Source organism: Staurois parvus, unplaced genomic scaffold, assembly GCF_062004578.1.
Source record: "Staurois parvus isolate SC_StPar_1 unplaced genomic scaffold, SC_StPar_1.0 ptg000444l, whole genome shotgun sequence".
In the NCBI taxonomy this organism is placed as follows: Eukaryota; Metazoa; Chordata; class Amphibia; order Anura; family Ranidae; genus Staurois; species Staurois parvus.
Window position 1 is genome coordinate 900,547 of NW_028318240.1, and position 26,978 is coordinate 927,524.

The following is a 26,978-nucleotide window of genomic DNA, read 5'->3' on the forward strand; positions in this document are numbered from 1 at the left end:
CTTCAGATATCAGCTTTGCTCTCTTTGGGGGGGATTCCTCGGTGTCTCTCCCTCTTTCATATCACACTCCCCTGCGGATAGGTCACTTGCACCCAGGGGAGCAAGCTGCCCATGAAAGGTTTCAACTGTGTACTGGGGGGGGCAAACCGGCGTCTCCCTCTCACCTCGGGACGCCGGCCGGCTTTTTCTCCTACCCAGTACTCCTCCGCGGCTGACCACACAGTCACGCCGCGTCTCCTCATCTCCCCGGCAACCCCGCATGTTAGCCCAGACTTCCTCCAGCGAGCCTCCGTCAAACCCTGATGCCGTGGTCCACCTTCTCCTCACCGCTCCCGGGACCACTGTCTTCACTCCGGGACCCACCAGACTCAGGTAGGTCCCCGGCACTTAAACATCCAACTCTGCGGGTACCTGGGGCAGTGGAGAAGCAACAGAGAGCACCCACACCGTGCTCTCCTATGCCGCCATGGTTAGGCTCTGCCCCCCCAGTAGCAGAGGGGGTTGTTAATCAGTTTCAGCTGCTTCGGTGTTAGTGAAATTAACAACAAAGTGCATTAGATGGGCATCAATGAGATGACCCCCAAAACAGGAATGGTTTTACAGGTGGAGGCCGCTGACATTTTTTCTCTACTCATTTTTTCTGACTGTTTTTCACTAGTTTTGCATTTGGCTAGGGTCAGTGTCACCATTGGTAGCATGAGGCGATACCTGGACCCTATAGAGATTGCACAGACTGTCCAACTCCTCCAGGATGTCACATCAATACATGCCATTACCCAGAAGGCTTGCTGTGTCTCCCAGCACAGTCTCAAGAGCATGGAGGAGATTCCAGGAGACAGGCAGTTACTCTAGGAGAGCTGGACAGGGCCATAGAAGGTCCTTAACCCATCAGCAGGACCAGTATCTGCTCCTTTGTGCAAGGAGGGACAGGATGAGCACAGCCAGAGCTCTACAAGATTACCTCCAGCAGGCCACTGGTGTGAATGTCTTTGACCAAACAATCAGTAACAGACTTCATGAGCATGGCATGAGGGCCCAACGGCCTCTAGTGGGCCCTGTGCTCACTGCCTGGCACCATAGCACTCTATTTGCATTTACCATTGAACACCGGAACTGGCAGGCCTGCCACTGAGCCCTGTGCTTTTCACAGATGAGAGCATGTTTGCCTTGAGCACATGTGACAGATGTTAAAGGATCTGGAGAAGCCATGGAGAATGTTAATGCAGCCTTTAACATCTCTTCAGCATGACCATTTTGGTGGTGGGTAAGTGATGAACTGGGGAGGCATATCCATGGAGGGATGTACAGACCTCTACAGGCTAAACAATGGCACCCTGACTACCATTAGGTATCGGGATGAAATTCTTGAACCCATCGTCAGACCCTACGCTGGAGCAGCGAGTCCTGGGTTCCTCCTGGTGCACGATAATGCTCCAGTCTCATGAAGCGGAAGTATGCAGGCAGTTCCTGGAGGATGAAGTACTTGATACCACTGAATGGCCCCCACGCTCGCCTGAACTAAATTCAATGGGATATCATGTTTCGTTCCATCCGAAGTCACGAGGTTGCACCTTAGACTGTCTAGGAGCTGAGTGATGCCCTGGTTCAGATCTGGGAGGAAATAGCCCAGGACACCATCCATCATCTCATTAGGAGCATGCCCCAACATTGTCAGGCATACATACAAGCACATGGGGGCCATACAAACTACTGAGTAACACTGAGTTTCAGCAAAATGGACTGGCCTGCTGCTTCATTTTTTCACTTAGATTTTCAGGGTGTCAAATGATGGGGCATCCTTACGCTATATATATCTCCAGTTGAGACCATTCACCCTAGCTGGTTAGCTAAGCATTTTGTGACTAGCTTCCTCATAGCCTGCCTAGCTGGGTGCAGAAAGTTAAGTAACAATGCAGATGGGTGAGGAACCTTGTCAGAAAAAAATCAAACTTGCATGATAATAAAAAGAAAAGACACACTATATACGGTGTGTGTGTGCGTGTGTATATATATATCATTTATTTATTTATACAGTGGGGAAAATAAGTATTTCATCCCCTGCAGATTTTGTAAGTTTGCCCACTTACAAAGAAATGAAGGGTCATATTGAATAGGCCCACCCTTTGCAGCAATAACAGCTTATTTTTCAACTTTCTTTAACAAACCAAACTGTCTAGCAAAAATGGCAGTTATCGGGTTGAGACAAACTATCTACAAGGGGTGCTTACAACGGTCAGCTATTATTCATTTATGTAAAACCTTTATCCCAACAGGAAAAAAATGGTTGTTGTAATTGCCTAATGTGTGTTAGATGGAATCTGGCTTTAATGTGTTAGTCAAGTACATCTAAATGTGCTAGTACATCTAATATACTGTGGGGCAGCACAGAGGCTAAATGGTTAGCACTTCCATCTGGCAGTACTAGGGTCGTTGGTTCAAATCCCACCCACGGCACCACCTGCCTGGAGTTTGCATGTTCTCCCTGTGCCTGCATGGGTTTCCTCCCACACTCCAAAGACATGCTGGTAGGTTAATTGGATCCTGTCTAAATTGGCCGTAATATGTGTATGTGTGAATGTAAGTTAGGGACCTTAAATTGTACGCCCCTTGAGGGTTAGGGACTGATGTGAATGTACAATATATATGTGTAAAGCGCTGCGTAAATTGACGGTGCTATATAAGTACCTGAAATAATAATAATACCCTACCCCAAGACCAACAATGCTGCTTTCCAAAGGTGTCTCCATTACTGTTCCATCAAGAATGGAGACCCCCTAAGAAAGAAGTGTGTCATAAAGTGAGCAAACTGAACAGAACTTTAATATAAGCAGCAAAAAGGAAGGGAAATAAACCCCAACCAAAACTCACAAGTATAGATGTGTAGTTAGATAGATATTGTACTGATAGGCCTTCATGTTAAGCCCTCATGCACACTGGATGTTTTTACAGTGGCTGTTTTTGGCTTTTGGCGATTTTTTCTACAGCCAGTAAACTCTCCATGCACACATAGACTGTAATCAGCATATTTTGGCAGGGGCGTTTTTTGGCTGGAAAAAACCCCAGAACTAGTGGGTTTCTAGAGGAGTTTTTTAGCTGGAAAAACGCTCTGACACTGAAAAACATGGCAAAACACGGCAAACCGAAGTTTTTGGACTTTTTTTGAGCAAAAAAACACAATTTGCAGTTCGTCATCAGCACTCAGTAACAATACAATACATAGTCTGTGTGAAGAAATTTGTGATGAAGGGTGCAGATATTAGTCAGCTCTGCCAGTACAGACCACTGCAGTGTTAGGACAGCAATCAGTAAGAGAAAAGGCATTATTTGCAGTTTTTCCTAGCATGAATCAGTCACAGACTATATTATGTGAGGTAACCGAACAGCTTGGAAAAACATTTTCTATTTCTGGATGACTGTACCCATTTGAATGAAGCCAACTCCATAAAGACATAATTTGCTGGGTTTGGTGTGAAGAAACTCTTGTGGCCTGCATGGAGCTCTAACCTGTACCATATTTTTGGATGAACTGGAACACCAATTGTGAGTCAGGTCTTCTCATCTGATATCAGTAACTGACCTCACAAATGCTCTTTAGGCCAAATGGCCACAAATTCCACATGCATAACCCACAATGAAAGGCCATTATAGCCAAAAAGGGGGGCAAACGCCTTACCAATAGCCATTATTTTGGAGTGGGATGTCCAACAAACTCATATCGGTAAATAACAGGGCACTCCCAAGCCCTTCCACATCCCAACTCACTTGCTGACTGGTATTGTCTAAAGACAAAGCTTTCTCCAGCTTTGGCATGTCAACTAAACTGATCAACTATATGGTCTCTCATCAAACAAAACAATTGGCGACATGGTATACCATGCTTAAAAAATCTTTATTACAGATCCATCAGAATAAATGAAAAAACAATGCACAAGACATGTTGATGCGTTTCAGCCCTGGAAGTCTTTAGTCAGAAATGACTAAAGCCCACCAGGGCTGAAATGCATCAACATGTCTTATCCATTGGATTCCCCTTTGACTGATAGCTTGTGTGGCTGTGGTGTGAGCACAGGTACAGCCATCTCATCATTATTCTAATGTGGAAGGGTTGCAGCATCACACTTCTACATTACGGATTTTGGATATGGTCTCTTACCCCTGGTTGCTGCACAGGACTGTGAAGCATAGCAGCTAGACAACCAGTCCTTGCCTATCTTGTCAATCATCCTCACAATTTAGCTGTGCTCATGCCAATACCCCCCTGCCTGATTAATAGGTTAATTTCCTAGCCCAGGGCTCCATTCTGTAATAGTATCGCACTCCTGTTCCTCTGTTTATCGATTTTGGCTTGTATTTTGACCACGATTGCTTGACCTTATCCCTATTTTTCAAATTGTCAACTTTGCACCATGCTCTGGTTCTTTCCCTGCTCAGCTGCCATCTGCACAGGTGTGCCGGATGTCTACAACCTGGTACACTCACCAGGAAAGTCCATCACACCTTGCAAGGTGCTCTGGTGAAGTCCTGGTGGTGTGCAGTTAAACTCTGTGCCTCTACCCTTTTTATCCCAGAACACAATTCCCAATGTACACATTCCTGAAAATGGCTGTAAAGTAAGTAGGTGCTGAAGTGTCCACCAGCTGGAGACTGGAATTACTCCGAGGATGTATCGCCAGGACCAAAGGAGCCAAGGATATGTTACCAAGATATGCATTCCTGTTCCTTTGGTTACCAATTTTGGCTTGTATTTTGACCAAACTTGTTTGCTTGAGCTTGTCCTCTTTCCTGGAATTACCTGTCAACTTTGTACCTTGCTCTGGTTCATTCCCTGCTGAGCTGCCATCTGCACAGGTGTGCCTGAGAGCTACAATCTGGTACACTCACCAGAAAAGTCTATCACACCTTGTCTGGTGCTCTGGTGAAGTTCTGGTGGTGTGCACTTAAACTCTGTATCTCAACCATTTTTATTCCAGAATACTATTCCCAATGTACATGTTCCTGAAAGTGGCTGTAAAGTAAGTGGGTGCTGAAGCGACCACCAGTTGGATACTGGACCGACTCTAAGGATATGCCACCAGGACCAACAGAGCAAAAACTATGGCACCAGCATCAGTTCTCTAAAACTAAACCTGTTTCTGGAGGAAATGCCATTTTTAGCATCACTGGAAGCTAATGAGTGCAGCTTGTCTTTTTCTACCAAAAGCTCATATACGGGTTATAGTCAAGTGTTCATAAACGTTTGGCAATATGGTGTTGAAAAAAGTGTGAAAGTTCTTTTGGGTTAAGTAAACCTTTTAATTATGACGAAAAGGTGCCTGTTACCATCACTCAAATGCCCTAAGAATGTGACGCGGCCCTCCTATAGTGATATAAAATTACCATCACTGCTAAATAAAATAAAAAGGAGTATATAGGCGCTACAACAATAACCCCACCAATTTGATCAACACAAAGTCTCTGAATAAAGTCCAATGTATCACTGTGCAAAAAATCTTCAGTGCTTCTTATAAATAAATCTTGTAACAGTGCCACCAGATTCCACGCCACTGTGAGAGGTGCACACTCACTGACACTCCTGTGACCTTTATATGACTAAAGGTCATAGAACGCTGCAGATTATAGGTGTTCTTCCAAAATAATGGCCATCTACATCACTTCCTCCATAGCCTTCTTTGTTGCTGGAATATCCCTCCAGAGACTAACCATACTGTACCACCAAACCAGAGAAAAAACTATAGTATAGTATTTCTTTATTCACGTAAAAAGTGTATAAATGTAAATTATTGCCCACAATCGGCACAATTGTAAACAGCCTATACTAGGTAGCGATCCCTCCCATGATCCACGTGCATTCCACCAACCGGAAGGTACAAACTGGACATGACATCACCGGAGCCAGATATGACAACTCTCAAGGGCCTCAACTAATTTCGTTAATGACGTCTTCAGGAAGCTTCACTATTATTAATATTATTATACAGGATTTATATAGCGCCAACAGTTTGCTCAGCACTTCACAATATAACAGGAGACAATACAGCAACAATACAGTTCAATACAAGAGGGTTAGGAGGGCCCTGCTCCTTGGAGCTTACAATATAGGAGGGAGGAGCTAGTGATACAAAAGGTAATAACTGTGGGGGATGGACTTGTTGTAAGAGTAGAAGATTCCAGTATTAGCTGAGGGCAGGATAGGCTTCCCTGAAGAGATTTTCAGAGATCGCCTAAGAGTGAGCAGAGTAGGCAATAGTCTGATAAGTTGGGGTAGAGTGTTCCAGAGGATTGGGGAAGCTCTGGAGAAGTCCTGGAGACGAGCATGGGAGGAGGAGACACGGGAGCTAGAGAGTAGGAGGTCTTGCAAGGAGTGGAGAGTACGGTTTGGGTGATATTTAGAGACAAGATCGGTGATGTAATTTGGGGCAGAGTTATAAATGGATTTATATGTTATTGTTAATGTTTTGAATGTTATCCGTTGGGCAATGGGAAGCCAGTGGAGGGATTGGCAGAGAGGGGTAGAGGACACTGAGTGGAGGCCAGTGAAGGGATTGGCAGAGAGGGGTGGAGGACACTGAGTGGAGGCCAGTGGAGGGATTGGCAGAGAGGGATGGAGGACACTGAGTGGAGGCCAGTGGAGGGATTGGCAGAGAGGGATGGAGGACACTGAATGGAGGCCAGTGGAGGGATTGGCAGAGAGGGGTGGAGGACACTGAATGGAAGCCAGTGGAGGGATTGGCAGAGAGGGATGGAGGACACAGAGTGGAGGTCAGTGGAGGGATTGGCAGAGAGGGATGGAGGACACAGAGTGGAGGCCAGTGGAGGGATTGGCAGAGAGGGATGGAGGACACTGAATGGAGGCCAGTGGAGGGATTGGCAGAGAGGGGTGGCAGATACAGAACGGTTAGTAAGGTGGATGAGTCTGGCAGCAGCATTCATGACAGACTGAAGAGGGGATAGCCTGCAATGAGGTCGGCCAATGAAGAGGGAGTTACAATAGTCAAGGCGAGATATAACAAGGGAGTGAATAAGTTGCTTAGTGGTTTCCGAGGTTAGGAATGGGCGTATCTTATTCAATATATACTACACTGGAGTTTTTTCTCTCTTGGTGGTATGGTTAATCTCTGGAGGAATATTCCAGTATCAAAGAAGGCTATGGAGGAAGTGATTCAGACGGCCATTATTTTGGAATAACACCTATAATCTGCAGCATTCTTTCATCTTCAGTCATATAAAGGTCACAGGAGTGTTGGAAAGTAAACCTTCTACTTTACCATGCTAAGCACAGGTTTATCTAAAGAATGCTAACTATAGTCTTTTACCAAAAGAATAACCACAGTGTAAAAAGAAGCAAGACTTAAACAGGCATGCTTCCAACATATAAATATAAATAGGTACTCATGTACAACAGAAAGACTGGACCCAACTACATAGCATTTAGCGGTTGGTGCGCCATGCAGATGTAGAAGTGAGATTTTAGATGGTACTGTTCTACATAGGAATGTGTATTGGTTTATCAGGTACCTTCTTCTCCAAAACATCAACTGACCATGTGGACATTCCCCCTATAAGCCTAAATTCGATTTCCATTATAAATTCAATACATAGATAAACGTAAAGTAATTACATTATGTATTTGCATTGTATATACCTTCCAGAGGATGGCTAGCTCGGTTTACCTGTCTGCATAAGGTTCATAGCCTCTGCCCTGCGGTGAAGTCCAACTTTGTCCCACTGGCTTGTTTTGTCCAGGAACAGGGTGGCAATGACAAGCGGTGCCAATTTCATCATATTTTGTTCCGCACAACCAGTTGGGAGAATGATCATATGATTTAGATTCTTGCCATCGATGGATTTTTCTACGAAATCAGCAATTGGAGATCCTAGAATAAAATGACAAAACATATCATGTAAAACTTATATAAGCGTGATTCTTGTAGTACTTATATAAGCGTGAGCTACTATGGTGTATTTTATGATTTCTAAAATAAAAAATTTATTGAAATTAAAATTACAAAACTATTTATTTACTGAATAGTAAAATTAATCAATATATGATCATTAAGATTGTGTACTTAATTATACATACTAATGTGTGTGCTGTGAAATATTAAATATGTGCGTCACTTACACCATACACATACTCATATTCGTGTGTAACTTTTATAGACATAATAATATTTCACGGATTGTGGAAATAAGCATGGATTTGCATTAGGATCACAAATGTTAGAAAAATGTATTGTTTAACCCCGTCACGCCTAAGGGTAAAACAAACTACTTTGTACATCCAGGAGGATTATACCTTGATTTTTTCAGGACAAAATTGGGCTTTCATTTGGTGGTAAATGGTAATGGATATCTCCTATTTTTTTTTTTATTATCAAAGGAAAACTGGCCCAAAATAGTAAAAAAAAATAATTTTTTTTTAGCTGTGTGTTTCTTGTTACGACCATAACCTACCACCAAAAAACAGCCCAAAATAAATTCTCCAGCTCTTGACGATCGCAGCGGTACCATATATGTGTGTTATTTGTTGTTTGTACCCGTAGTACAGCCCAGAACAATAGTGTGCATTTTGTTTTTGTCTGTTTTCTTTTTACCTAAAACACACTGACACTGATACAATTTTTTTAATCCTGACCTTTGACCCTGACCTTTGACCTTGACCCAAACACTAACCTTGGCACTGAACTAGATCAAACCTTGATCTAGGTATTTATCTTTATTTTGTCTTTTATTTTTTAATATTTATTTATTTATTTATTTTTTTTTTTTTATTACAAACATTTTTTTTCTCTCTATGCCAGGAGTTAGAGAGATACAATGTATCTCTCTTCTCCATTCATAGAGAGAGAAAAAACAAGGGGGCCAGGCTGCACAGTGACTGATCACTGTGATAGCCAATCAGAGGCTATCACAGCATTCACGTGACCCGAAATCGGGAGTCCCGGGCCCCGATCGTTAGACTGGGACCCCAGGCTCTCGGTGACACTGCGGTCTCTGTGCTGGGAGCGCACCAAGCAGCGCCCTCCCAGCACAAAGACAGGTACGCAAATATGCAGCCCCACGGAAAAAAGCCCAGTTACGTGAGGCTGTATATTTGTGTGCTGTCGGCGTCAAGGGGTTAAGATATATATATATATATATATATATATATACATATACATATAATTTTGAATTATATATGGTATATATATATTTTTTTTTTTTTTTTTTGGGCGCATATTCATTTTTATTTTATATTAGTTGAGCGCGACGTGTTTTTGTATTTTTTACAACATGTAAAACTAATTATTTTTCTTTGTTTTATTCACAGCCATTCAGTACAATCTGTTGATCAGTGTAATCACATTACCACCACTGAAGGATATTGCTGCCTACTCATTATGTACTTCCTAACTGTTCCAATTTTGGCAAACTCCTGTTACTACAGGGCTGCGAGCAGCTAGATTAAGCAACACCCATCACCCAGGGGACACAGAGGAAGAGGATATGGATTGCTATGCCTCCTAGGAAAGATGGAAAACTTGCTGGGAGGAACTGGCACTGAGACTGAGTAGTCTTTACGCTGTGACATAGTCCTGCTGGAGGGAGCAGCAGGAAAGCTACGACTGCTACCCATGTTTGAGGTGCCATTAAGAATTTTTTGTGCTAGATAGGGTTAGGCAGGGCTTTTTTCCTCAGAATATCACGTTCCACCCAGGGGCAGACTGACAACTCATGGGGCCCCCTGGCAATAGGGGATCATGGGGCCCCTGTGTCCTTGCCCAAACTCAAAAAAGCCTATGAAAAAGGTACCAGGGGCATCTCATGGGGCCCCCTACTGACCCTGGGCCTCGGGCAGTGCCCGAGTTTCCAAATGGTCAGTCCGCCCCTGGTTCCACCCCTTACTCAATTGCCATGAAGAGGTTTTGGCATGTTTTTCATGCATTTCCCAGAACAGGAAGGTGTGAATTGGGTCTAATAGTTAGGCCCTTTTTGCTTAAGAGCGCTGGATGCTCATGCACTGCCAATCCCATGCACGCAACCCCAACGCTTTACCCAAGATTCATATTGTTTACGCATTGCCATAGTAATAACAACATATAAATATTGAATTCTATGGGTGGAGCACAAGGTGTACACACATGACATTTGTGGTTTGGGAATGAAGAGGCACTAGGTAACATTATACAGTTGTGTCCAAAATTATTCAACCCCCAATGCTGTAAAGGGGTTTAGGGACTATAGTGTACATTTGGAATTGTATTCAGAATCAAATCCTACAAGGACGTTGTAACTACCCAAATGCAACTAAAATGACATCAATTGTTTATGTAATACAGTAGTAAATGGTTCTTATGTGGTTTCTTCATTGCCACAATTATTCAACCCCTTAAAGACTACCACTCTGAAGAACAGAGGTTCATACAGGTGCTTTCCATCAGGTATTGAAAACACCTGTGGATGTCACCGAGCAGCAATCAAGCATAATAAGCACCAATTAGGCAGCTTTAAAATGACTGTGATACTCAGCTCCTTCTAGACATTTACTGGTGTGGTTACAAACATGGTGAAGGCAAGAGAATGGTCCAGGAAGACAAGAGAAGAGGTGATTTCTCTTCACAGGAAGGGCAATGGCTATAAGAAGATTGCAAAGATGTTAAACATACCAAGAGACACCTTAGGAAGCATCATTCGCAAATTCAAGGCAAAGGGCACTGTTGAAACGCTACCTGGTCGTGGCAGAAAGAAGATGCTGACTTCGACTGCTGTGCGCTACCTGAAGCGTAGAGTGGAGAGAAGTCCCCGTGTGACTGCTGAGGAACTGAGAAAAGATTTGTCAGATGTGGGTACAGAAGTTTCAGCCCAGACAATAAGACGCACACTGCGTAATGAAGGCCTCCGTGCCAGAACTCCCAGGCGTACCCCCTTGCTGTCTCCAAAGAATAAGAAGAGTCGACTGCAGTATGCCAAAAGCCATGTGGACAAACCACAAAAGTTGTGGGATAGTGTTCTGTGGACTGATGAAACAAAATTAGAACTGTTTGGGCCCATGGATCAACGCTATGTTTGGAGGAGGAAGAACAAGGCCTATGATGAAAAGAACACCTTGCCTACTGTGAAGCATGGTGGAGGGTCAATCATGCTTTGGGGCTGTTTTGCTTCTGCAGGTACAGGGAAGCTTCAGCGTGTGCAAGGTACCATGAATTCTCTTCAGTACCAGGAGATATTGGATGGAAACGTGATGCAGTCCGTCACACACCTGAGGCTTGGGAGACGTTGGACCTTTCAACAGGACAATGATCCCAAGCATACCTCCAAGTCCACTAGAGCATGGTTGCAGAGGAAAGGCTGGAACATTTTGGAGTGGCCATCGCAGTCACCAGACTTAAATCCGATTGAGAACCTCTGGTGGGACTTAAAGAAAGCAGTTGCAGTGCGCAAGCCTAAGAATGTGACTGAACTGGAGGCCTTTGCCCATGAAGAATGGGCGAAGATACCCGTAGATCGCTGCAAGACACTTGTGTCAAGCTATGCTTCACGTTTAAAAGCTGTTATAACTGTAAAAGGATGCTGTACTAAGTACTAAGATTGAATGTCACTTGGGGGTTGAATAAAACTGATAATGCTGTGAGCACAGAAAAGACATTTGTGGTTATTTCATTATAACTGTTATGTTATATTTGTCTGACCTACAAGTGCCTCTTTAATGTAAATGTAAGCAAGATGACTGAATGATCAAAAGCAATGTCAAACTGGCCAAAACACTCAATTTCAGTGGGGGTTGAATAATTTTGGACACAACTGTAAGAAAAAAAGTTAGCAGTTGACTAGAGCAGGCCTGCCAAAAAAGATGGTATATTATGAATCCTATGCGGAGTAAATTATCACCATCAATAGTGGATGCAAATTATTTTATTTATCTGATCTAAATAAAATAATTTGCATCCACTATTGATGGTGATAATTTACTCCGCATAGGATTCGTCTTTTTTTGGCAGGTCTGCTCTAGTCAACTGCTAACTTTTTTCTTATAAGCTATATTTGGTTTAGAATACATATAATACCCAAATACCACCCTACCCGTACCCTTCGCTCCTCACAGGACCTCCGTCTATCTTGCTCCCTGGTCTCCTCCTCCCACGCACGACTGCAAGACTTCTCCAGGTCCTCCCCCATCCTCTGGAACTCACTACCCCAATCCATCAGACTGTCACCTTCCCTCCTCACCTTCAGGCGCTCCCTCAAAACCCACCTCTTCAGGAAAGCCTACCCCACCCTCACCTAACAGCCGTTCCCCTTCATTCCTCCTACCACTCCATCCCCCACAGCCACTTCCTCCTGTACCACTACCCCTTCCCTCCTAGATTGTAAGCTCAAAAGAGTAGGGCCCTCTAACCCCTCGTGTGCTGTTTGTTGTTGCTGTACTGTTTCATGTATTGTCCCCCCCTCTATTGTACAGCGCTGAGCAAACCCTTTGGCGCTATATAAACTCGATGTAATGTAATAAGGCTAGATGCTTCTAGCAAACTGTTGTATCGATACAACCCATGTTTTTGTCTGTTTATGTTTTTCGATGCTCAATAAATCTTTTTTGGAAATAAAAAAAGAATCCACGCCCAATATAGGGTGAGTCAGAGAAATTTTTCTGATGGGTGGCTAGACCCTTAATAATGGCACTTTTTCTTTTTGTACTAGATAACATTAACCTGCATAGAAAGATGAATATGTTTTTACAATTAAAAATATATTAATATTTTTAATTGTGTCTTTTTTATATTTTCAGGTGTGGGGTGAAGTTCCTCTTTAAGGAAGCCCTTTTCACTTTCCCACACCGCCCCAACATGTAAAGTGGACTTAAACTCTTACTGTAAACAGAAGTATGGGTCTCCTGAAAAAAAAATGACACTCACCTAGGTGGATGTAGTATCGAACCTATGCTATATCTGTTCCCCACCACCATTACACTAAGAACTGAGTGATCAAACACCGCTGATTGCTTAGTTCCCCCCTCCGTTCTGAGCAGAGAGCCGTTACTGTCAGTTACTGACTCTCTGCTCTGTCCTTCCAGCGCTCGTTGGAGCGCTGAGCTGCGCAGGAGATGGAGGGGTCTGGCTCAATCTCCCAGCAGCTCTCTGAGAGACTGAGCCCACTGCTAGTCCAGGTTGCTGGGTGGATCTTGACTTTAAAGTCAGGATTGATCCAGCGCCTGGACCAGCTGAGTGGCATCAGCCGACAGTGGACTTTAGCCTGCTGTCAGCTAAAAACCGGTCACAGGAGTGCAGAACAAACTGCACTCCTGTGATCCATAGGTGAAATAGTAGGGCCAAAAAAGCTTTGAGCTTTGACTAGACTTCTCCTTTAAAGTCTATTGAGCCACAACTGTATGACTCTGGAGACTTTGCACACCTTTTGTTCTGATGCATTGGGAATGTAATTAGCTGATTTAAACTCAAAGGTCAGTGGGACTTTAACCCTTTTTGCTGCTGCATACGTATCCTGTCTTCCACGAAGACACTCTTGGGTGATAGTATGCCCCCTCCAAGCCATAATAAAGTAATTCTGAGATATCATGGCCAGAAAAAACTGCTGTGAAGATTCATTAGACCATTCCCAACCAAGGTTCTATGGAACCCTAGGGTTTTTCCAGAGGTACCTAACAGCTATTGCTGAATAACCTCCTGTCTGATGGTGTCTGCATGGTTCCAGGACCAAGCCAGTGCTACGACACCAGTGATCTTTTTCAGCTGTCTTTAGGGGTGGCATTCTGACCACCACTGTAAGGTTTGCATTCTTCCTACTGATCACCAATGAAAGGGGAATGTTCCCTATTGCCACCCAATGAATTAGTTTTAGTTCCCTGAGGGTTCCCCGTGACCTTAAGATTAAATTAGGGGTTCCTTTGGGGTAAAAAGGTTGAGAAAGGCTGCCTTAGAGTAAGTAGGAATAAATCTGTCTCCTACAGAGATTCATTATAGAGCCTGAAGCCTGATTCTGGGAAATCATCAAGTTCCCACAGTGACATTAGTCAATTGCCCAAATTCTTTAGTGAACATAGCAACAAAGGAGAAGACTTTCCTATTGAATAAATGAAGCAATTAAAGAGACACTGCTGTAGCAAACTTACTCAACAGAGTTGGACGCGGAGTTCCCCTTTTTCTATTCCTCAGCTCTCATTCCCTACCCCGCTCCCTTCCTGAGAGGCAAACGTTATCTCCTGAGTGACAGATGGTGGGGGGTCAACACGGGTGAAGGCATCCCTGGTTTGGTGCCAGCAGTCTGGGGAAAATGTAACCTTTCTCACCTACGTTCTGATAAGGCCAGCATTTCTCAGAGAATTGGGAAGCACTGACCCAAAACTGTGTAAGCCCACACATCATAAAACTGACCAGCAGTAATTGAACATTCCTCACGTCAACTGCATGTTTCATATCATGGAGTATGAAGCTGTTAGTTTAATTCAGAGTTCCCCTGACCCCTCCCAACACAGCTTAGTAAGAGCAACCCCCCTTTCAGAGCCTGCAAGTTAGAGTGTAACAGATCTCCTCAGCTGAACATCGTAACAAAGGGAGATCAAAGAACCTTCCTGCTCTGCAACTTGGATCTGCAAACCAAGGCTTAAATTGGCAAGTAACTTAGCCCTGTAACTTCTTTCCCATTATCCCTTTGCTGTATCTTTATATCCATATATATATATTTTTGTGACATCTCTTTGTAAATATTTTATTGCACCTGTTTGACTCTTTTAGTAATAAATCTTTCTTTCTGAAAGTGTTAAACTGTTTTTAAGCGCTTACCTGCAATTCACGAATTCCTGCCTTTTGAAGAGACGCTACTGTGTTTGTTTACTCCCTGCCCAATTGGCCTGTAGGTGACCATATTGGACAGGTGATCATTATAGTGAATATTTGATAACGGGAGTTTCCCAATCTCCTTTTTTAAAAAGTGATGGTGGCAGTTTGAAAGGGTTAGTTGCGTAATTAACCCGACCCAGTAACAAGCGCATTCAGGCTGCAGGCACCGATTGTAGTCCATTAGCTGGGCAATCGCTGTGCTGGGTGCAGCTGGGTGTGGCCTTGTTATGCGCGCCACACTGCGGTTTTAGATCGGCCGGTCCTTTGGTCATGAGTCTGGTGAGAAGGTCTGGTGTCTGACGCCGTGGGCGTGTCGTATTACTGTTAGTCGCGGTCGTGCGATTGTCGCATGTTGGTGGTGGCAACCGTGCGATCGTAACAACTGTCATGAAAGATTAATGGAGGCTGCCATTTTTAAGAATGCTAGTTCCCTGTCTGTCAATCTGATGCTCTGACTTCAACTGCTGTTTGTGTTGCTGAAAAGGAGCAAGTATAGTGATACTAGATCTGGCTCTTTTCTGACGCTCATATGCAACATCTTTGTTCTGGGACTGTGCCTGAAACATACTTAAGTCAAGACTAGCCAGGCACCTAGCATTTTCAGAAATAGGTCTGCAATGGCAGCCCTCATAGAAAAGCTGCAGCCATGAGCTTTTTCAGTAGCCACTTTCACCACACGCCTCCACTGGCACCCGCAGTGGTCCCTGGGCTCTCCCATTCCTCCAGGGATCATAGTAAATGTCCCCAGTGAGTAAAAGAGATCAAGGAACATTCTCTGTGGGTAATGAAGCCAGAAGCAAAAAGCATTTCACCAATTCCCTGGCTACAATAGTCAGTGAAGCAGCTAATCAAGAATTATCAGCTGATCCGCTGCAGTGGAGGGAAGCGGAAACATTAGGGGTCTGCTAGATCCCTGATATCTCCATAAAATGAACTGTAATCTGCCTACACAATCAAATAGCAACTTGTTAGTCTTTTTGTGATGGCAATAAAGTTGAATGAAAAAAAAACATGTTAAATATTTAAAATAAATAAAAATAATGAAATTTTTTTTTAAATCACCCTGGTTGCTTTGCGCAATGCAAACACACTTGTATGTAAACAGCAATTGTGCCACATGTGTAAGATATTGCTGCAAACATCAGAGTGAGAGCAATAAATCTAGGGCCAGATATTATAGTTAAAGTGGAACTAAACCATCTATTTCCTACATCCAGGAAATCTGCCATCTTAGCTACTGTTTAATGTGCAGTTGCTCTGGTGCTGCACATGTGATCAACTATGACACCGGCCATTTGATGGCTTGACTGTTATGCCAAGAGCTGACATAGCTACTCTAGTAACTGCAACTGCAATATAACCATTTTGGGAAACAATTCAATTGTTGGGATTAGCTCTGCTTTAATTTCAAACTGATGATCTGTAAAGGCTTTTAAAGTCCTGTCTATGGACAATTTTGAAGGCTTGACATATTTGGTATCTATTTACTCAACACAATCCTATCTTTTATATTTTCTATCAATATCTTTTATATTTTATAGATAAAAAAAGTTGGGCATTACAGTATATTGTGCTTGTATCCACTAAAATTTATTTTAGTGTATTCTTTAATGAAAATACACATTTGATAAACGGATGTACAAAAAACAGTGCAACAAAAAATTGCGACTGCCATTTTAGTCTACAGGGCCCCTGCTTTCTAAGTAATTTTCAAGCGGATAATGCTGATTTGAAAATGTGTGTTAAAAATTAAAACAATTGTCCCAGACAAGAAGTAATTAAAGTAGCCCCACTTAGAAAAATTGTTGGTAGATATATAACCTGTTACATTGACGAAGAGTGTAATAGTAGACTGTGGAGCAATCTTCTTATTCTTGAGTGATTTGACATTCACTACCTGCTCATCATCTACAAAGGCAAAGAGCAAAAGTCAGTGTACAGTACATTTACCATATTCATAGGGAGTCACGGTGTAGGCTGCTAGCCAAACATTGCAGAAATCCATTATAAAACAAACTGATCTTCCCAAATCTAGGTGAATTTACCCTTTAAATAATTGTTTTTTTGTACCCATCATTAAGCTTCCATGAGTGGACAAGTTTTGGTTATTAAGTTTCACTATTATATAGTGTACAGTATGCCAGTGATAAGTCCTGGATGGGAAGTGTGTCTCCTTTGCTTGGGTTGTGGTCCTTTTAGGGAGCCATGACAAGAAGCAGTTTGTAGTACTCAGGGATTCTCACCAATGCAGGTCTAGGGGTTCTGGGGGTGATCTGTTAAAGGGGGAAGACTGACGTGAAGGTTTCCCAGGATTATTAAGCCCTCATATGAGTCCAGGAATTTGGAGGCTCAGAAAGATCTTGGGTGGGAAAGAGCTTCCAACCCTAACTATGGGTATCTTGGACCTGTATGGGTTAACCTCCCTGTGAGTGGAACAAGACATAGTTGAGAGAGGGTTGTGGGCTGTCTGGCTACTGAGACACTGTTTTTGTGACATTTCTGGACCACTGGAGCAGACTGGTAGGCAGGTGCAGTCTACAGTCTACACTGCAGGTGTAGCAGCATTTCAGCTGGAGGAGGAAGTTGATAGAAACTGGGTTTCTCGATGGTTTATTCGGTCCCCTGAAGCAGTAATCCGGTTGGATGTGCTGGATCCAGGTGACTCTGGTGGCCATCTTAGGCCATGCAGAGTCTTTTTAAGTCCTTGCGCCAAAATTGTAGGCACATTTTGCAAGTGGCTAGTATAGGGACAGGACACCCATCTGTCAAGGACAGCACTAGTGTTAGGGAGAGGTTCCAGAGAAGTAGCGAAAGAGTAGGGCTACCGTCTGCATCTTCAGGAAGCTCCCATTTGGATTAGATCTGCCAGGCTGCACTCCACTCTCCATGTCAGATGCTGTCCACAACTCGGGCCTACATGCTGCAAACCCGTTACTCTGGACCGTAAGTGTAGGGTTGGGTGAGCTTCCCCACCAGGCTTGTTGTACTTCTTTACAACTTCTGCAATACATTGTTTTTGGCGATCCAGGACTGTGTGCTTTCTGCCAGGGCACCACGTTGCACCTACCCAACAGACGGGGACTTTAAACTCTGTTGTGGGACAAATTTGTACTGGCGTTGAGCCGTAGCTTTTGTTGTTTTACGTTTTTATGTACCAGAGTGAAGGACTTTTTGTTTGTTTCATGCTGAAAAGAAGCTGTTTCTGTTTCACTTTTTGAAAACTAAAGACTGTTTATTTTTACAAAGTTGGCTTGCTGGTGATCCAGAACCCCAAAAAATCCCAAGTGTTGGGAGAACTGCCCTTCTCCTGTTGGTTAGTGACCCTGCCCATTATAATGAGTCCATAATAAGCTGGGAAAAGGTAGAGCTGGTGTCCCCATGGCCGCACTGATCATTTTTCCTTTTGAGTTTTGGGTGCCCTTAAGGTGCTGTAAAAAAAGGCTGACCTGAAGTTTACAATGATAAGTATACTATCATATTTTTTTTTTTCCTGTTGCCAAAAGGGATTACACTGTTGCACTTACTTCTGCCTGCTTTGTGCTCTGGGTCCAGGTCTTCAGACAGTATGGTAACCACTCTACGAACTCCTTCGGGCTGAAATAAAAGGATATTTTAAAGTTGGCAAAAACTGTGTCAGAATAAAACAACAGAGAAAGGCAGTATGAGGCAACCAGAACATAAATTCAAGATTTGCACATAAATACGCCTTTTTTTTTGGGTGGGGGCTGGCCTCTAAAAGATAGGACCTCAAAGTTCAAAAGCAACTTTATTAATAATTAATAACATTTTTGTGTGAGGAAGGGTGGACGCCACTCTACCGATCTCCAGGAGTCAACCAGGAAGCGAGGTGGGCTCTAGCTGGCCTCAGCCGTCACTCCAGCCATGCCCTCTGCATGAAAGCATGGCCGTAGTGATGGTTGAGGCCAGGTAGAGCCCACATCGCTTCCAGGTTGACTCCTGGGGATCAGTAGAGCGGCGTCCACCCTTCTTCACACTCAGCATGTTTCTGGTATGAAGCTGCTCCCCTCTTTCCCTGGGGTGATTGTACCTCTTGTTCAGCTTTGAGCAGCGCCACAAGTTTGTTACCTAATATTATTTTTATGTTACATGACTTAATTAGGCAGAGAACGAAAACATTCTTAAAAAGGTCATTTTTGTCCCAAGTTTACCCATTGGCATGTACAGGGCTCGTCTACATTTGTGGTTGTCTGTGAAAATTGGTCTGTGGTGGATTACTTTTCAAAGAGTAGCAAGGGGTGGTTTTTGGTGGGGCCTTGACAAAGTACCCTCTACCCTCTCGAGAGGGACCATACACACAGGGTCTTAGCACTGTAGTAGTAGTTTTATGGTAAGTGTTCAGAATTGTAGCACTTATAATGGTGGAATGTTGTAGAACACTGATAAACAGGACAGTATTAATACATCTAAATGTAATATGATTTACAGTAGGTTTGCCAGAGGATGGACTATGTTGGACGGGTGGTGGCATTTTGTATAACCATGCTCCACTGGCCCACAAAAAGAGATCCTTAGAAGGTTCTTCGACACCAAACAACATCTCTTACTCTCTCCCTACTCACCAGGAATGTTTTCCTGTGCTAAGCACTGACCGTAACCAGTGGGCTCGTCGCCTAACCTACCACATGCTCAAAGCACAGCCAAATGATGCAGCATCCCCTTTTTAAAGGCTACCTCATTAAGATGGCCATCTGAACTCTTGTGGGAACTTGGCATTAAATTGGATATCTGTATTTCCCCTCCAAATCTTATGAGATCTTTATTAGGAACGGGCGTATCTTGGAGATGTTGTGGAGGTGAAGTCTACAAGATTTGGACAGTGATTGGATTTGGGGCTGAAAGGACAGATGGGAGTCTAGGATTACACCTAGTACCCTGGCATGAGGGGAGGGACTGATGGTTGTGTTATTGATCTTGATGGAGAAGTCAGTGGACGTGGCACAGGCTGGGGGGAATACTAAGAGCTCAGTTTTGGAAAGTCTGAGTTTCAGGAAGTGGAGTGACATCCATGCCGATATGTCGCTTAGTAGGTTAGTAATGCGAGAGGAAACTGAAGGGGTGAGGTGAGGAGGAGACTGAAGGGGTGAGGTGAGGAGGAGACTGAAGGGGTGAGGTGAGGGGTAGAAAGATAGATTTGTGTGTCATCAGCATAGAGATGGTACTTAAAGTCATGGGAGTTTATCAACACATCCATGGCCCAGTAGATGTTGGGATCTGTGGGGGGTAGGAATTTTTGGAATATGGATAGCTCCTTTAAATTAAAGGGACTCCCAGATGTCTAGTTGTCCATTCTTGTCTACATTCACAAAACAGCAATTTATATAGTAAATAAACTCATGGACTTCGTAGTAAAAGTCATCAAAAGTCATAAAATATCAATAAACATTGTCCTCCAGTGTAAATCTAACACCAATCACATAGATTAAGGATGCAGACCCATTGTCAGTCATGATGAACAAAACCCTAATTGCCCACTGACACAATGACTTATCCCTAGTACACCCAATGAGAATATCGGACAAATGATTGTCTTTTTCTTTCTTTTTGCATGCTAGTCTCATATCGAAAATGAAGAGGCTACTAAGCTTACGAAGATTTTCTTAAGACAGAATACAACTTTGGAAGTAACGTAATGTATTGTATTGTAATATATTCTGTCATTTTCAAGCATGTGTGGTCTAGGTCACTCGTCTACTATTATACTATATTATTCTACTTATATAAATATTTTTTTTTGTTATCTTAAGATATACAAGAAAAAATTTCATACTTGTCCCTTCAGATATTTTCATGTTAACTGCCGTGATCAGCTCTCGAAAGCTGTGTACTAATAATCAGATTATATCGGATGATTGCTCCTAAAGCGTTTTTTTTGGTCCGATTTTCACATATGCACTAAGCATTAGGCATTAATGATCCCTCCCACCGGACACGTGTTGCAAATTACAGTTCACCTATTAGCTGCTGAATGTCAACAAACTCGCCAAGGAAGCTGGCTGACATCATTGACCAAATATGATAGTGACCAAGGGCGGACTGAGAACTCATGGGGCCCCCGGGCAATAGGGGATCATGGGGCCCCTGTGTCCTTGCCCAAACTCAAAAAAGCCTATGAAAAAGGTACCAGGGGTATCTCATGAGGCCCCCTACTGACCCCGGGCCCTCGGGCAGTGCCCGAGTTTCCAAATGGTCAGTCCGCCCCTGATAGTGACCATATTTGGTCAATGATGTCACCCAGGATGCTCTCCGGATTGTTTACAGTTTGGAATGATCCCAGGGACAGCTGGAAGGTGTCATTTACTGGTGGTAGCCATACTGACACTAAACAAATAATTTCTGGGTGCAGCAACAGGTTGGGGTCAACTGGCTGAATCTAACTATTTGGTTTGCCCGTTCCACTAAATGTAAACAGCTTGGGTTCAGGTTGAACCCATGGTGGACCCAAACCTGAAGCTCATCGCTAATTACCCCATGTTCCATTTTAAGTTTGAATCAGCCTCCTAGTCCAGGGCAGTTATTTAGTCTGGTAGTTTTATAGCCTAATAAGCATCCAATGCCCAAGACTTTTATTGGTGATCTCTTATAAAGTGTGTATATAAGCTTGTATCAAACAATTTTACTTACAACGACTTTCAACGATTTCTTGACACCATCCGCCACGAATCCTCCAAAGACTGCCGCCTTCACCTCTATATCAAGCAAGCCAACCTCAAGAGGAACAATGATTATTGGGACTGTATAAGTTGAACTTGCTTTGACCGTGACATCTTTGGTATACTTTCTTGAAGGTGTGGAAAGGCTGCAGAATTTTGGGTTGTAAGTCAGGGTCACTCGCACCTGGAAGATAAATATATGCATGGATAATAATGAGTACAGTGGCTTGGTAATACTGCAGCTGCACACCTGGCCATAATTAGTAGTACTTAGGGCTCATGTACACTGCAACGGATAAACTCACGTTCAGGAGCTGTTCAGCTTTTTTTTTCAGCAGCCCCTGAACTCTCCCTAATGTTTTCCTATGTGTCCATGTACACATCGTCGTTTACAGGCAGTTGAGTTTACAGTCGTTTTTTTTTTTGAACGCAGAAAACTTGCATTCAGGAGTAGATTTTATCAGCGTTTTAAACGCAAAACGCTTGTAACCGCGTTTATACCATGTTTGCGGTTTACATTTTTTTTTTACTTCAATTTCCAGATGCTGCCCAGAGCCTTTTTTCATCACGAAAAATGCATGCAAAGCGTTTTCCCGGTACTCAAATGGACCTGGTACACCATAGTTTAAGGTTTTGCATGAAAAAAATATATATTAGACACAGCTGCAATAATTTCTGCACAGAAATGAGCCGGAACACATCCAAACGCCACATAAAAAAACAGACAGCTAATCTCAAGAAAAACTGCTCTCTCAGCTTCTGCTCTCTCTATTTCTCTCAAAATGTCTGAAATAGTTATTTATTTATTTCAGGTACTTATATAGCGCCATCAGTTTACGCAGCACTTTACATATATATTGTACATTCATATCAGTCCCTAACCCTCAAGGGGTGTACAATCTAAGGTCCCTAACTCACATTCATACATACACATACTAGGGACAATTTAGACAGGAGCCAATGAACCTACTGGCATGTCTTTGGAGTGTGGAAGGAAACCGGAGTACCTGGAGGAAACCCACGCAGTCACAGGGAGAACATGCAAACTCCAGGCAGGTGGTGCCGTGGTTGGGATTTGAACCAGCGACCTGAGTACTGCCAGACGGAAGTGCTAACCATTTAGCCACTGTGCTGCCCAGTTAATAGTTAAGAAATAGTTAATTTTTTACTGTTTTTCAGTGCATTCTGGGCATTTTGAAAGGTCTCCTGAGGTTATCTTTAAAAAAATGCTTCTAAACGCACATAAACGTGGTATGAAAAACGCGGCTAAACAGACATTTTTTTAATCTACGTTTTCCAGCAGTCAGTTTCCATCGTTCAGAAGTGTCCCGTGTACATGGGGCCTTAAACTGGATTCAGAATATTGAGTGAATGTGTGATCAAAGGTGTCTGTTACTGCTAAGTGCTTCTTCTTTCTTCTCAATGCCTGTCTCCTGATCTCCTGCTTGGTCATCAATTATGTTTGTGTGTTGGCTTCTTGGACTTTTGACTTATTTACTCTGTCTATGCTAGCCTCATGCTTTCTTTTGATCTTGTCTCTGCAGATTTTCCCTCTCCTCCTGTCTGATGAAACTGTTGTCAGCAAGACAGGAGTTCCAGTTAAGCGGAAAAATAAAGTCAGCAGTTAAAAAATCTGTAGCTGCTGACTTAAGCTCCCTGGCGGTATGATTATTTCAGATTTTTGGTGCTGAAAGCGGTACATTTTTTGCATGGAAATTTGGTGTTTTATATTGTAGGCCTGTAATTCTTAGGAATAACTCACTGAAATCTGTCGGAAAAAGAGTCTAGAAAACATCCCGGGTATGATAAAACTTGAAACACGAAATCATAAATTATAATATGATAAATAGAGATGAGCGAATCAAACATGACGAAGTGGAATTCGTTCCGAAGATTTGGAAAAATTCTATTCGCGACGAATCCGAAGATTAGCAAACTTCAGATGCACGAATCAAATTTTCCCAAAAATGGCGGCGACATGTGTGGCGACGGAGAAAATGGACAGAGAAGATGGGGCGGGGATCTCTGGGAAGGCGCGCAGACAAGGCGCGCTGACCCATAATGCATTCATGACATGTGATCGCATTAGCCAATCAGCAGCCAGCCAGCACTGTGTAATGGTGGAGCTATAAATCGCGGCCATCTTAGAATTCTCCATTAGCCTCCGGTCATTCAAGAGAGACAGACCTGTGTGTATTAAGGGACAGAGTTAGGGCCACAGAGACTTTAGGGCCACAGAATCGTTACTCAGGGACACAGAATCGTTACTCAGGAACACAGAATCGTTACTTAGGGCCACAGCTATCAAAGAATCGAAAATTTAAAGTGACATACACCCTTTTTTTTTTTGGTGGCTGTCGTGCACAGTTGGTGCTGCAGTTTGCCGATTGTGCAAAATAAACTGACTTTCTGCTTCACAACCACTATTGTACGTTCAAAGAGTTAGATCCATTTACACGCCGGGTGGCGGTAATATTTTTTGGATGATTAGTGCATTCCAGTGATATAAACGTACAGTTTCCAGCCAACGGCAAGCTGCAATTGACCGATTGTGCTAAATAAACTGACTTTCTGCTTCACAACCACTATTGTACGTTCAAAGAGTTAAATCCATATACACGCCGGGTGGCGGTAATATTTTTTGGGTGATTAGTGCATTCCAGTGACATAAACGTACAGTTTACAGCCAACGGCAAGCTGCAATTGACCGATTGTGTACAATAAACTGACTTTCTGCTTCACAACCACTATTGTACGTTCAAAGAGTTAAATCCATTTACACGCCGGGTGGCGGTAATATTTTTTGGGTGATTAGTGCATTCCAGTGACCTAAACGTACAGTTTCCAGCCAACGGCAAGCTGCAATTGACCGATTGTGTACAATAAACTGACTTTCTGCTTCACAACCACTATTGTACGTTCAAAGAGTTAAATCCATATACACGCCGGGTGGCGGTAATATTTTTTGGGTGATTAGTGCATTCCAGTGACATAAACGTACAGTTTACAGCCAACGGCAAGCTGCAATTGACCGATTGTGCTAAATAAACTGACTTTCTGCTTCACAACCACTATTGTACGTTCAAAGAGTTAAATCCGGTTTTATTTTTGGGGTGCTTATTGAATTAAAGAGTATGTCAGACAACACGCAGAGGAGTGGCAGAGGAGGCAATGTTTCAGGAGCGAGCAGACGTGGCAGCAGAGGAAGGGGTCGAGGCAGCACTAGTCGCAGCCAGAGGCCAGTGCTCCCGGTGTCATCCAGCGGTCGTGTCTCCACCAACAACCCTGCCATCATCGATTGGTTGACTCGGTCGTCTTCCTCTTCCCAGGTCACCTCTGACACCTACAGCCAACGGTCGGTGGGTACGTCAGACACAACCGTTAGTTGGCATGGCCCGGGAGCAAGCCCACTGAAATCACGTGTCCTCGACCTGCCCCTGTCCTTTGCTGTTCCCTCACCAAGCGAAGTATCGCATGCTGTGGGCTCAGCCCCACTGTACAGTGAGGAAGAGCTAACAGAGGGCGGTCAGGAACGGGGGGAGACATCCGCCTCTTCAGCAGCCAGGTGAAGAAGTACTGGCGAGGAGAGTGGCTCGGTAGCCGGTCTAGAGACAGGTCTGTCTCCTGACCCACACGCAGCCGAGGGGGCTAGTAGTGACGCGGAGACCCTAATTGATGATGATGAGGCTGATCGCACTTGGCAGCCTCGTCGTCATCAGACTATTGCTTCCGCATCATCAGGAGAAGAGGGTGCCAGCTTGCCAGCGAGCAAGACAGTCGGTGGGTTGCCCAGGAGGCAGCAGGGTCGCAGCAGTGTCAGTGGAGCCAAACGGCCACGGAGTAGAGCACCAGCTCCACTGCAGCCTACCACCACGGCCAGTAGTGGTGCCGGTGTGCACGGAGGAAGTAGCAGTCAGCCAGTGAGGAGTAGCGGGGGCAAAGTTTCCTACTCGGCGGTGTGGCAATTTTTCGTCAAGCCGCCCGAGGAAGTAAACGTAGCCGTATGTCGACTATGTGGCCAGAAAGTCAAGCGTGGCCAGGGGGCCAATGTTGGGACTACAGCGTTGCGTCAGCATATGCAGCGTCGCCATTCGGTGGCCTGGGAAAACCGTGATAAAGATACGGCGGTTCTGCCTGCCCCAGCCCCCGCTCCATCACCCGCTCCGTTACTTGCTCCGTCACCCGACGTCAATCGCCCTCTAACAGCCAGTCAAGGCTCCAACACCTCTGCTGAGGGGAGTTGTCGCTCGTTGGCATCTTCCGCTCGTTCAGATGCTCCTTCTCCTGCTACTCCTCTTCACGGATTCCGTCAGCAGTCTTTCTTGGAATCCGTTTCCAAGAGACAACAGTTTGCGAGCACGCATCCGACGGTGCAGAAGCTGAACGTCCTCCTGTCCAAGTTGCTGGTGCTGCAGTCCCTCCCTTTCCAAGTGGTGGACTCAGCACCTTTCCGAGAAATGATGGCTTGTGCCGAGCCGCGGTGGAGAGTGCCAAGCCGGCATTTCTTCGCCAAAAAGGCAGTGCCAGCCCTGCATTCACATGTAGAAGAGATGGTGGGCCAGTCTTTGAGCATGTCGGTCTCTGCCAAAGTGCACGGCAGCGCCGATGTGTGGAGCTGTAACTACGGTCAGGGACAGTACATGTCATTTACGGCCCACTGGGTGAACGTGGTGCCGGCACAGCCGCACCAGCAACTTGGACAGGTCACGCCTCTTTTGCCTCCACGTTTGCACGTTCTTGGTCCAGCAAAGATGTCCGCCTCTACCACCTCTTCTTCCGCCGTGTCCTCAGCCGCCACCCCCGTGCCAAGTCCCATTACCCGACCGGCATATCACATGTGCAGGGCGCAACGGTGTCACGCTGTGCTGCACCTGGTATGCCTTGGCGAACGTAGTCACACAGGGGAGGAACTTCTGAGTGTAATGAACAGAGAAATCGACAGATGGCTGTCTCCGCGCAAACTGAAAATCGGAACCATGTTGACCGACAACGGAAAGAACATGGTGTCTGCTCTGCGTCAAGGAAGGTTGTGCCATGCGCCATGCATGGCTCACGTGTTCAATCTGGTTGTCAAGCGGTTCCTAAAATCCACCATCCCACTGCAAGACATCCTTAAAATGTCACGTAAACTTTGCATGCATTTCAACCATTCCTACACCGCAAAGCACACCCTCCTTGAGCTGCAGCGGCAGAACGGAATTCCACAGCATCGCCTGATCTGCGACATTGCAACAAGGTGGAATTCAACCCTACATATGTTAGACCGCCTTTACGAACAGCGAAAGGCCATCACCGATTTCCTGATGTTACAAGCGGATAAAGGTACTCCCCTGTGTAACTTAGATGTCAGCCATTGGCAGCTCATGCGTGACACCTGCCGCTTGCTCAGGCCCTTTGAGGAGGCCACGCTATTCGTGAGTCGGCAGGACTATGGGATGAACGACGTCATTCCTCTGTTGCACGTCCTGGAACAAAT

At 44.3% G+C, this 26,978-nt stretch overlaps 1 protein-coding gene across 1 annotated transcript in view; it reads right to left on the reverse strand.

Annotated features, from left to right (window-relative positions):
• The window catches only part of LOC149453935 (venom factor-like), a 251,889-nt gene that overhangs the window by 74,353 nt on the left and 150,558 nt on the right, over positions 1 to 26,978 (reverse strand). Inside the window, exons 21-24 of the mRNA XM_089688006.1 lie at positions 21,474 to 21,686; positions 18,356 to 18,425; positions 16,653 to 16,739; positions 7,671 to 7,874 (exon numbers count right to left, since the gene is read on the reverse strand). Of these exons, the coding sequence (XP_089544132.1) occupies positions 7,671 to 7,874; positions 16,653 to 16,739; positions 18,356 to 18,425; positions 21,474 to 21,686 (574 nt within the window). The remainder of the gene's footprint in view (positions 1 to 7,670; positions 7,875 to 16,652; positions 16,740 to 18,355; positions 18,426 to 21,473; positions 21,687 to 26,978) is intronic.